Source organism: Sarcophilus harrisii, chromosome 1 (genome assembly GCF_902635505.1).
Source record: "Sarcophilus harrisii chromosome 1, mSarHar1.11, whole genome shotgun sequence".
Taxonomy (NCBI): Eukaryota; Metazoa; Chordata; class Mammalia; order Dasyuromorphia; family Dasyuridae; genus Sarcophilus; species Sarcophilus harrisii.
The window spans coordinates 330,417,000-330,429,005 of NC_045426.1; the positions used below are offsets into that span (position 1 = coordinate 330,417,000).

Genomic DNA, 12,006 nt, shown 5'->3' on the forward strand with positions numbered 1-12,006 from the left:
AAAGAGTATAAAGACTAAAATGTTCATCTACTGAAAGGCAGAAAGTGGGATGATGGGAACAGAGAACTTGGTTAAAAGAACTCCCACTATTTTAAACCAATTCTGTTTGACCTAGGCAGAATGTGCATTCTGAGTACTCAAATGTTTTCAGTGAGTTTAAATCAATAGGCCCAGGAAAATTACATCCCAACGCAATTAAAAAAAAAAATACATAAACCCAACCAAAAAAACCTATGATAAACAAGAAATCTCAAGATGGACAATGTCCCTTTTCTAAAGTATAGTAAAAATGAACTTCAGCATAAATGTGACAAGGTACTTAATACTATACTTGAAGGGGGAAAAAAAGTGCTATAAACTCTAAGTGAGTATACTTAGAATTAAATAAACCCCCAACTGACCCCAAAATATAGTAACTAATGGATTTCTGTAAACCTAAAGAGAGGTCTGTCATAGGATTTTATTGGCTATTTTCTCTTCCGAATTTTCATCAGTATTCAGATCAGCCAAGGGCCCAAAACATAGAGGGATAACTATGGTACATATGATAGAATTGGAATCCCAAAAGATTTTAGAAGACTAAAATAAGCTTAATTTAAAGTAAAAAAAAAAAAAAAAAAAAAGATAGGGATAAATATAAAGTCCTACCATTTGGATTTTTAAAAATTAATTGCATAGTATTGAACAGAAGTAATATAGCTAGGGAAGAATTGATGTGAAAAGGATCTGGGGATGTTAGGAGACTTCAAACTCAATTTAAGTGTGATATAGCAGATTAAAAAAAAAAAAAGCCTGATATGATTTTAGACTACATTAGTAGAAATATGATATCTAATACAAAGAAGGTGAACAGTCTACTCTAAGGCTGCCCTGAACACATTTAGAAAATATCTGAATAAATGAAAAGCATTTCAGTTTCAGGAATGATAAGCCAGAAAATGTCTAGTAAAAGGGGAACAGAATGGTGAAAGTGGTCTCCTCCCTCTCATCACCATTGAAAGGCTATGAGATGTGGAACAAAAGAAATAATGTAACTACTTAAAACACGTTAAGAACATGTACCATAAATGAGAATTTGTTCAGTGGAAACAGAATAATGGTGTGTGTGTGTGTGTGCTATATACATATAACATTTATTTATATATCTCCTGAATTAGATTAAACTTCTACCTACTACTCTACAAAGAAAATAGATCATGACTTGAAATAACTACACCTTATGGTACATGTAAATCAGCAGGGATTTTTCATTAAAGGGAGAATGAAAACCATACAATTAAACTGATGCCACTAGAATATACTTGGAGAAAGTTTAGAAGAACTAGACAATGTCTATGACAAGATAACAAAATTTTCCCAGCGACTCACTTCTCTTGCAACAGGATCCACTTCTATAAGTCCATATCCTGAGCCAATAAGCAGTGTCCCCTGTTCAGTCCGGAGGGAAAAGCACTGGGGTTTCCCAAGAAGCTTAATGTCCTTGAATTCCAAGGTCCGAAGTAACTTTAAGTTGCGCATGGTGAATAAAGAACTGTTGGGAGAAATAAAGTTTCAAACTTAAGTTGCATTCAATCCAAAAAAGGAAAACGAAAAGCTTAAATCACAATAAGTTCTTCATATTGATGAATAAATGGGCATAAGAAAAAAAGGATCAGAAAAGAAAATCAGGCAACTACCATACTGCACAGATACATATTCACACAGAAGCAAAAATCTGTTTCTAGCTTGGCCATTTAAAACCAGCAAATCTGTATGCGAAACCAGAAATTGATCGTTCCAAACTTCTTAATAACCCAAAACAACCCCCCTCCCACCAAAACAAAACCCCAAACTGTCAATACATGTCCATGTTAATTCTTCTGACCCGCATGGATGCACTGACACTTCTGTCTTCAACAGAAGGGGAGACTTTTTCATTCATTCACTCAACACACTTAATATGACTAATGCCTCCCAAGTGTGGCCAGTTCCATCTTCCTACTTGAACTCCAGATCTAGCATTGGTACAGCGCCTAGCATATGGTAAATGCTTGACAACATGTTTATTAACTGAAAACGACTTTGGGGTTGGATAAGAAAACTGAAGTTTGGAGAGATTTAAGCAACTTTTGCCTAAGGGAATAAGTGTCAAATAAGGAATTGGATTCAGGAGTCAGTATGCTCGTCACTAGAGTGGGAACACACTGCCCCATTATTCCCCTAGCTTACCCCATACATAGTAATCTTCCTTCCCCTCCCCCCACTCATTCGCCTCTCTACTTCTGACTTTCCCCAGCTTTGCCTCATTTTTTGCCCAATCCTCCCCGTTCAGATTCAGTCCAAGCCCCGCCTCCTCTAGGGAAGCCAACCATTAAACCTTTATTAAGTGCCCCCCTCCCCCCCCAGTGCTACACGCTGGGATACAAAATGAAGCACAAGAACGCGCACGCCTTCCAGCACACAATGTAACCAGGGAGACAACACGCAAATACATTTATTCGAAGCAAGCTCTGATAATATAAAATAAAAGGATTAGCAGAGGGAAGGCGCGAGCGGCTGGGCCAGGCTTCCGGTGGGAGAATCGAGTTTAGTGAAAGGATGCTGGGAAGGTCGGAAGGAGCCCTAACGAATCCCCGGGCCCACGGAATCTCCTCCTTGCCCCGGGCACCCCTCCCGCGCCGGCTCCTGTTACTGGCTGGAACGCCCCCTCTCGCTCACTGCCCGCCCGCCAGCCCCACAGCGCCCCTGACCACGCCTCGCTCCCAGCACCCAGGGCAGCATGGAGCCAAGGAATCGGAGGCGCCGCTCCTCCGCCTGCTCTCGGGACAGCGCGCCACGGAGGCGAGGCGGCAAGAGGCAAACCATCACTTAACGGTCATTCCGAGGAGCGTAGCTGGCGGAATCCGGGCAACCTCCAGATCCCCGGGAGCCCGGGGCGGCGGGCACGCGCAAAGCCATCGAAGGGGGTGGGGTACGGCGCGCACGTCAGCATCCATGCCCCCTCATTCTCAGGAGTGCATCCGAGCGGCCGGCGTCCCGCCCCCCGGTATAACTGCGCACGCATTTACCTGCTGCCGCTGCTGCCCTCTCCAAAGGGGGTCCGGCAAGGTTGGTGGCCTAACCCCAGCCACGCGCAAGCCTTCCTCCGCTGCGCACGCCGAGCTTCGTCGGCCCGAACCTCACTACGCAGGCGCCGGGGCTTGCGGCACCGACCTCGCTTCGGGCGCGCGCACGGGAGCGCGCTTCCCAGGATATTTCTGTCTCTTGGTTTCCGGCTAACAAGCGTACGCACCAGGTCTACACTGTTTCTTGGGCCACCCCGCGGTTAGAGCCGTGTAGAGAGTCAGGGCGGTGGAGGAGAGAGATCGGTGCGCCTGCCCCAGTCTAGCGCGGCCACGGGGAAGTACACGTGACAACAACACCACCTCGTGACTGTGGCCCAGCCACGTGGTGGCTTCTGGGGAAAGCGCGGGAGAGTTAAAAGAAGGGCGTGTCCAGATTGGAGCTGGCGAAGGGAAGGAGCGAGCTCCTTGGGGGAGGGGGGGGGGGGGCCCAAGGACAGCCGCAGGACAACTGCCCTGGCCAGGAGCACCCCCCCCCCCCCCAATGCATCCTCTTTCGTACGTGTCTTCTGGCCGCCTCCCACGCAGGTGCGGGCTGGGAAGTTTGTGACAAGCCTCCGCTTCGAGAGCTCTTCCGCATCCCGGGTCCCTTTCAGTCATCTAATTAAGGCAGTTCGGCGTTATCAAACGTCCTGGTCCATGCCACGTTAGTGTTCCCGGGAGCTGTTACCCTAACAGCTTTCCCTGCTTCCCGCCTTCAAGTCCCCGTTATCACCCATCCTCCTCACTATCCTGCCAGTGGCCCCTACACAAAACCCAACAGTGGATCTGGCCTGTCCGATTGTACGGAACTAAAGGGACAAATTATGAGATTTTCTTAACAGAGATATTGAAGCGGTTTGCCATTTTCTTCTCCATTGTGTCTCCATTTTACAGAGGAGGAAGCGGGGCAAATAGGGGTCACAAAGTTAGTAAATACTTGTGAGGGATAGAAAATCCCTTCCAAAAATGACTCCTCGGAGACTTCTAGAAGTAACAAGCAGAAAAGTTGTTTATTGAATAAATCCTCACGAGAATGAGCAATTCCACCGTGAGGAGGGAAAGAGAGAGAGAGCTCACGGTCGAAGGGCTAAAGAATTAGGAAATATATACAGTTTTTATAGGTTTTAGTTACAAAGTTACATCATGGGTTGGGGGAACATTCAGAAATAGGTGCCCTCTCCCCGGCAACGGAACATTATAGGGCCAAAAACAGCAGATTCCCTGGTTCCGGGAGGAACCATACATCAGACCTTCAAGTTCAGATTATCAGATTATCAGCTTTCAACTAGTCGTCTAAACATTGATAACTTGAACAGTGATAAAGGTCATCATTTTAGGTTAAGCACATATATCTAAACTCTAAGTAAATATTGGCTAATATGCAACATACTTATGCAGGTCACAGAGACCTAGAGAAAATGAAATACAGAAAAGGAATTTAAACATTCTTGGAAGTTCTTCACTTGATCTCTACTCCCACATACTGAATTCAAGCAAAATCTTCCTAACTCTTAGTCTAGGCAACACCCGAGCTACCCAATTCAAGGCTTCGTGGTAACTTGAAGAATCTGGGATGTCATCCACTACTGCTTTAAAAAAAAAACAAAAAAAAAAACAGCTCCCTATTGCTTACTGAAAAAAATAATAACCAGCACAACAAAATTAAATAGTTCAAATTTGGCCTCAGGCACTTTAGCTGTGTGTCCCTGGTAAAGTCACTTGTGTTTTATTTATAAAATGAGAATAATAATAACCTCCAGGGTTTGGTGTTAGGGTAAAATGATATTTGCAAAGAGATTATATAAATGTTGGCTATTATTATTGAATTTCCTTTATAGTGTAATTCCAACCTATTTTTCCAATAATATCTCACACTACTCCTATGCCCATTTTTCCCTTTAATCCCCCCACCTATTGAAATCCTTTCAGAGCCAGCTCAAATGTTCCATTCCCTGTTACCCTATTTAGAAAGAATCTTTGCCATCTCTGGACTTTGAGAGCAATTCATATCTTTTTTTTTTTTTTTTTTTTTTTTTAACTTGTGAATGTTTTGTATCTCTCTCTCTTTTCTTTTGGACTTATGAATGAATTAAAAGACATTTATGTGCAAAACTCTATGCTAAGCATTGGGAATATAAATATAAAAAGAAACACTTCTTGCCCTCAAAAAATTCACTCACATTTACTAGGAGAGACAACAAATACCTGGAGGTTTCAGCTGGATGCAATTGCAAAGCAGATTTAATGTCATTTTCATTGATAAAAACCATAACAGTTTCTGATTTTGAACTATATTAAGAGCAGTAACTTTTCTGGGTGATAACTGTGGAGGCTGGGCTCAAAGCAGGGCTGGAAGTGTGGTGTATACTGTTATTCCCAGAGTTCTTGGGATCAGTGTTCTGGACTTCTCCATTGAAGTCTGAGTGTCCATGATAGGCTAGATTTGTTTAAGGTGGCTGTCCCTCCTTCATGGTAGCTTCCTGCTTCAGCCTTGCATGGCCTAGAGATGGCATTTGGTCAGGAATCAGTGAAGATGTTGGCACCTCCACTGGAGTTGATTCTTTGGATGATGGCTGCAGGGTTTGGGTTATAAGCAGAAATGGTAGTGGTGAAGTTGTGCTTATGCCCACTAGTGGCAATTGTTTAGTAGTTAGTGATCATATCTTACCTTTTCTACTAAATAATAATTTTCTTGTCAGTCAACTAATATTTTAGTGTGACAAAAATACGTAATTAAATAAAATTTTATAACTATTTTATATAAGATAAATTGGGAATAGTTCCAGCGAGAAGACTTCTTGCAAAAAAGTGTGATTTTAGCCAAGACTTGAAGGAAGTCAGAGAAGCCTTGAAGTAGAATTGAGGAGGGAGAGTGTTCCAGGCATAGGGAATAGCTTATGAAAATGAGTGGATTCAGGAAATTGAGTTTTAGATTGAGCAAGAAATGTCCAGGAGACCCTTGCCACTCAATCACACTGTACATGAAGGGGAGTAAGATGTAAGATTGGAAAGGGTCAGAGGTGTAAGTTAAATGGCTTTGAATGCCAAACAAGATTTTATATATGAGCTGGAGACTGGGGAATCGCTGAAATGTATTGAATAAGGGAGAGGGTGATATAGTCAGTCCTGCATTGTAGGAAGATCTAATTTTTTTTTTTCCTGTATTGAATAAGGGAGAGCGTGATATAGTCAGTCCTGCATTGTAGGAAGATCTAATTTTTTTTTTTCCTGTTAAAATGTATTATAACATTCTTTTCAAATTTTAAGCTCCAAATTCTCTTCCTTCTACCTTCCCCTACTCATTGAAAAGGCAAGCAACATAATATCAAACTATACATGTGAAATCATACAAAAAATTTCTATATTAAAAAAATTTTAAGTGAGAAAATTACATATCAATTTGTACTCAGGGTTAATCAGTTCTCTCTTGGAGGTGGATAGCACTTTTTCATCATCATTCTTTGGATTTGTCTTGTATCACTGTACTGATCACAGTAGCCAAGTCTTTCACAATTGATCATACCATGCAACATTGCTATTACTATGCACAATGATCTCCTAGTTCTTCTCATTTCACTTTATATCAGTTCATATAGGTCCTGTGGTGGTGAGGAGAGTAGTACCCCCTGAAAAAAAATTCCCAGGTCCCTTTTGAGATGATACTGTATCATCAAAATGAGACTGGCTGGACAGGCCATTGAGTTGTTCATTATAGCATATATTTAGGGAAGACTATAGGTAGACAGTGAACTGAGAACAGAATTGAATGAGAAAGGAGAGTGAACAAGATTGCATTCAGGAAATCATACAGGATTCTTAATTACATCAAATTGTTTCCTCCAGGAAAGTCTCATGTTTTCAACATAATTGTTCTAGGATGCTGTAATGATGTTGCAAATCTTGGAACATCACAAGTAATTGAAAGAACAAAGGGAGACATGAATCTGGGTCCAAATCCTGGTTTTACCCTTTCCTATCTCTGTACCAGGAACAAGTCACTTCCCTTCCTTGAATCTTAAATTCTTCATCTTTAGAATGAGTATGGTTTTTAAGGCTGCTTTTAACTCTAGCTCTGTGCTTACCCAATATGTATGACCTTTCTTGGGCTTCCATTTCTCATTTATCCTGAAACAAAGGAAACAATGTTGTTTTGTTGTTGTTGTTTTTTGATTTGTTCTTGTGATTTGGAGCATCTGCTCTCCTGCTGTAAATTTAGCCATTATAAAACTGAGGCCTAGTGATATTAAGTTATTTGACCAAACAGATAAATAAATAGCAGGAGATGGATTTGAATCCAGCTTCTCTGACTTTTCCAGACCCAACCCTCTTTCCACCATAGCTGCTGTCTCCTAGACAGAGAGAGAAAGACATATCAAAGAGAGATGGATAATATGCTGGATAGCAGAATTAGTTTCCCAAGAGAACATAACTTCCTGAAATGAATCTGAAGCTCAAAGTTGGCTAAATGTAAAAAGAAAGAATTTTAAAACCATTAATTTGAAGTTCTCAACTAGGTTTAATATATAAAGACCTATATAACACAAGTTGAAGGAGTCCCAGCCAAATAAGACACTCATATGAAAAGTTGAAGTATATAATGATCTCCTGGTCCTGCTCATTTCACTCAGCATCAGTTAAGTCTTTCCCGGGCTTTCTGAAATCATCCTGCTGGTCATTTCTTACAGAATAATAATATTCCATAATATTCATGTGCCACAATTTATTCAGCCATTCTCCAACTGATGGGCATCCACTTAGTTTCCAGTTTCTGGCCACTACAAAGAGGGCTGACACAAACATTCTTGCACGTACAGGTCCCTTTCCCTTCTTTAAGATCTCTTTGGGATATGGGCCCAGTAGTAACACTGCTAGATCAAAGGGTATGCACAGTTTGGTAACTTTTTGAGCATGGTTCCAAATCACTCTCCAGAATGGCTGGATTCGTTCACAACTCCACCAACGATGTATCAGTGTCCCAGTTTTCCCACATCCCCTCCAACATTCCCAATTATGTTTCCCTGTCATTCTAGTCAATCTGACAGGTGTGTAGTGGTATCTCAGAGTTGTCTTAATTTGCATTCCTCTGATTAATAATGACTTGGAGCATCTTTTCATATGGCTAGAAATAATTTCAATTTCTTCATCTGAAAATTGTTCATATCCTTTGACTATCAGTTGGAGAATGGCTTGATTTCTTATAAATTAGAGTCAATTCTCTATATATTTTAGAAATGAGGCCTTTATCAGAACCTTTGACAGTAAAAATGTTTTCCCAGTTTATTGCTTCCCTTCTAATCTTGTCTGCATTAGTTTTGTTTGTACAAAAACTTTTCAATTTGATATAATAAAATTTTCTATTTTGTGATCAGTAATGATCTCTAGTTCTTCTTTGGTCATAAATTCCTTTCTCTTCCACAGGTGTGAGAGGTAAACTATCCTATGCTCTTCTAATTTATTTATAATCTCATTCTTTATGCCTAGGTCATGAACCCATTTTTGACCTTATCTTGGTGTACGCTGTTAAGTGTGTGTCGATGCCTAGTTTCTGCCATACTAATTTCCAGTTTTCCCAGCAGTTTTTGTCAAACAGTGAGTTCTTATCCCAAAAGTTGGGGGTCTTTGGATTTGTCAATTATTAAAGTTAATTGACTATTTTGTCCTTTGAACCTAACCTATTCCACTGATCAATTAGTCTATTTCTTAGCCAATTCCAAATGGTTTTGGTAACTGCTGCTCTATAATATAATTTTAGATCTGATACAGCTAGGCCACTTTCATTTGATTTTTTTTTCCCATTAGTTCCCTTGAAATTCTTGACCTCAGGATGTTTTTTTTTTTTTTTTCTTTAATAGCCTTTTATTTACAGGATATATGCATGGGTAACTTTATAGCATTAACAATTGCCAAACTTCTTGTTCCAATTTTTTACCTCTTACCCCCCCACCCCCTCCCCTTGATGGCAGGATGACCAGTAGATGTTAAATATATTAAAATATAAATTAGATACACAATAAGTATACATGACCAAAACGTTTTTGCTGTACAAAAAGAATCAGACTCTGAAATATTGTACAATTAGTTTGTGAAGGAAATCAAAAATGCAGGTGTGCATAAATATAGGGATTGGGAATTCAATGTAATGGTTTTTAGTCATCTCCCAGAGTTCTTTTTCTGGGCATAGCTGGTTCAGTTCATTACTGCTCCATTAGAAATGATTTGGTTGATCTCATTGCTGAGGATGGCCTGGTCCATCAGAACTGGTCATCATATAGTATTGTTGTTGAAGCATATAATGATCTCCTGGTCCTGCTCATTTCACTCAGCATCAGTTCGTGTAAGTCTCTCCAGGCCTTTCTGAAATCATCAGGATGTTTTCTGACCAGATTGTTGCCATTAACTATTTTAAGAGTTGCCCTGTGGAAGAGGATTAATTAGTCCTGCTCTGCTTAGTACTGAAGAGAACATAGGGAATGAATAAAAGTTATAAGGAGACATTTTCCACTCAGTAAAAAACTTCCTAACAATTAGATCTCTCAAAAATAAAAAATAACCTCCCTTTTACTAGAGGTCTTTAAATAGAGATTGGATTGACCAATTATTGGCAGAGAGGATTTATACTTTAGTTAGAAATTAGAATTGTGCTATAAGAAATGGTGAGTAGAATGCTCTCAGAAAAACCTGGAAAGACTTCCATAACCTCATGCAAAGTGAAATGTACTAAGTACAAACTAATAGCAATATTGTGAGATGATCTGCTGTGAATGACTTGGCCATTCTCAGCAGCTCAGTGATCTCAGACAACTCTGAAGGACTTATAGTGAAAAATACTATTTATTCCCAGAGAAGGAATTATTACCTGAATACAGATTGAAGCACACTTTTTAAACTTTATTTTTCTTGAGTATTTTTTTTGAGGGGGAGGGCATCTATGTTTTCTTTTACAACATGAATTTTATGGAAACGTTTTGCATGACTTCACATGTGCCTTCTTATTGAAGGGGGAAGAATTGGGAGGAAGGAAGAGAATATGTAATTCAAAGGTTTTGTTTTTCTTGTTTTCTTTATTGAAGTTTTTTATTTTTCAAAACATGTGCACGAATAATTCTTCAACATTAGCCCCTGCAAAACCTTGTGTTCCAATTCCCTCCCTTTCTCCCATGCCCTTCCCTAGATGGCAAATAGTTCATTACATGTTAAATATGGTAGAAATACATGTTAAATCCAATATATGCATACATATTTATACAATTATTGTGCTGCACAAGAAAAATCAAATCAAGCCAGTAAAAAAAAAAAAAAAGAAAAGCAAAACAAAATGCAAACAAACAACAACAAAAAGAGTGAAAATGCTATGTTGTAAACCACAATCAGTTCCCACAGTCCTCTCTCTGGGTGAAGATGGCTTTCTTTATCATTGAACAATTGGAACTGGCCTGAATCATCTCATTGTTGAAGAGAGCCATGTCCATCAGAATTGATCATCGTATAGTCTTGTGGTTGCCATGTATAATAATCTCCTGGTTCTGCTCATTTCACTTAATGTCAGTTTATGTAAATCTCTCCAGACCTCTCTAAAATCATCTTGCTAAGCATTTCTTCCAGAACAATAATATTACATAAAATTCACCCATTCTCCAACTGATGGGAATTCATTCCATTTCCAGTTTCTAGCCACTACAAAAAGGGCTACCACAAACATTTATGCACATAGAGGTCCTTTCCCTCCTTTAAGATCTCTTTGGGATATAAGCCCAGTAGAAATACTGCTGGATCAAAGGGTATGTACATTTTGATAGCTGTTTGGGCATAGTTCCAAATTGCTCTCCAGAATGGTTGAATCTGTTCACGGTTTCATCAACAATGTATCAGTGTCCCAGTCTACCCACATTCCCTCCAACATTAGTCACTATCTTTTCCTGCCATATTAGCCAATCTGAGAGGTGTGTAATGATATCACAGAGTTGTCTTAATTTGCACCTTTTCATATGATTAGGAAGTTTCAATTTCTTCATTTGAAAAATGTCTATTCATATCCTTTGATCATTTATCAATTGGAGAATGCCTTGAATTCTTATAAATTTGCATCAGTTCTCTATATATATTTTAGAAATGTGGAACTCAAAGTTTAAAAACAAATGTTTAAAATTATTTTCTATGTAACTGGGGAAAATAAAATGTTAAGTAATGAAAAAAAAAAACAAGGAGTTATACTAAATAACTCCTTCTAATGGTAAGAACCTTTGTTCTTTTTTACATTTGATCTAGATATTGAAGAATGTCAGCTGACAAGAGGAGTTTCTGGCAGAAGAAACACCATAACTAAATGTTTTGATGAATGAATGATCTCCATGCAGAATATGCCATAATCATTATATTACTTTCAATTTTATTGATCTCTCCTTTTATTTTTAGAATTTCAAGTTTAGTGTTTGGGAGTTTTTAATTTGTTCCTTTTCTTAGCATTTTTAGTTGCAAGCCCAATTCATTGACCTAAGGAAGAGAGATAAGAAAGAATCAGGAAGAATAAAGGAGAAGTATTTATTAGGAGGTGAAGTATAGTAGGATCTAAGGAGATTGATAAATCCTATCCTCTTTTTTGCTTGGGATATGAGAATGAGTCAGTTGCTCCATGTTTCACTCCCCTTTGAAACTAACTAATTCTCTAGCCTCAAGCTTCTTAAATTGTGGGATCCCACGGAATCTCATAACTTTATGTGGTGGTTGTGAAATTATTATTTATTATTAGTAAATGTTTGATTTGTATACCTTTTTTACATACCCATGTACCAATTATGTAAAAATTTCTTGGGCAAAAAGGTGCACCAGTAGAAAAAGTTGTTTTTCTTTTTGAAGTCAAGCTTTCCTTGTGGAATTCTAAAGGTTTTTACATGTTTGTAAAGAAATATACTTTGGAATCTGAGAG

General features: G+C 39.1%; 1 protein-coding gene across 2 annotated transcripts in view; it reads right to left on the reverse strand.

Annotated features, from left to right (window-relative positions):
• The window catches only part of ELP1 (elongator complex protein 1), a 54,989-nt gene extending 51,858 nt beyond the window's left edge, over positions 1 to 3,131 (reverse strand). The window contains exons 1-2 of one of the 2 annotated variants that reach the window (XM_031945547.1): positions 3,048 to 3,131; positions 1,369 to 1,531 (exon numbers count right to left, since the gene is read on the reverse strand). In XM_031945547.1, the coding sequence (XP_031801407.1) occupies positions 1,369 to 1,518 (150 nt within the window). In that variant the 5' untranslated portion in view covers positions 1,519 to 1,531; positions 3,048 to 3,131. Of the gene's footprint in view, positions 1 to 1,368; positions 1,532 to 2,852; positions 2,878 to 3,047 lie in introns of those variants that run through there. The other variant, XM_031945549.1, reaches the window with a different exon arrangement.
• Between the last annotated feature and the right edge of the window lie 8,875 nt (positions 3,132 to 12,006).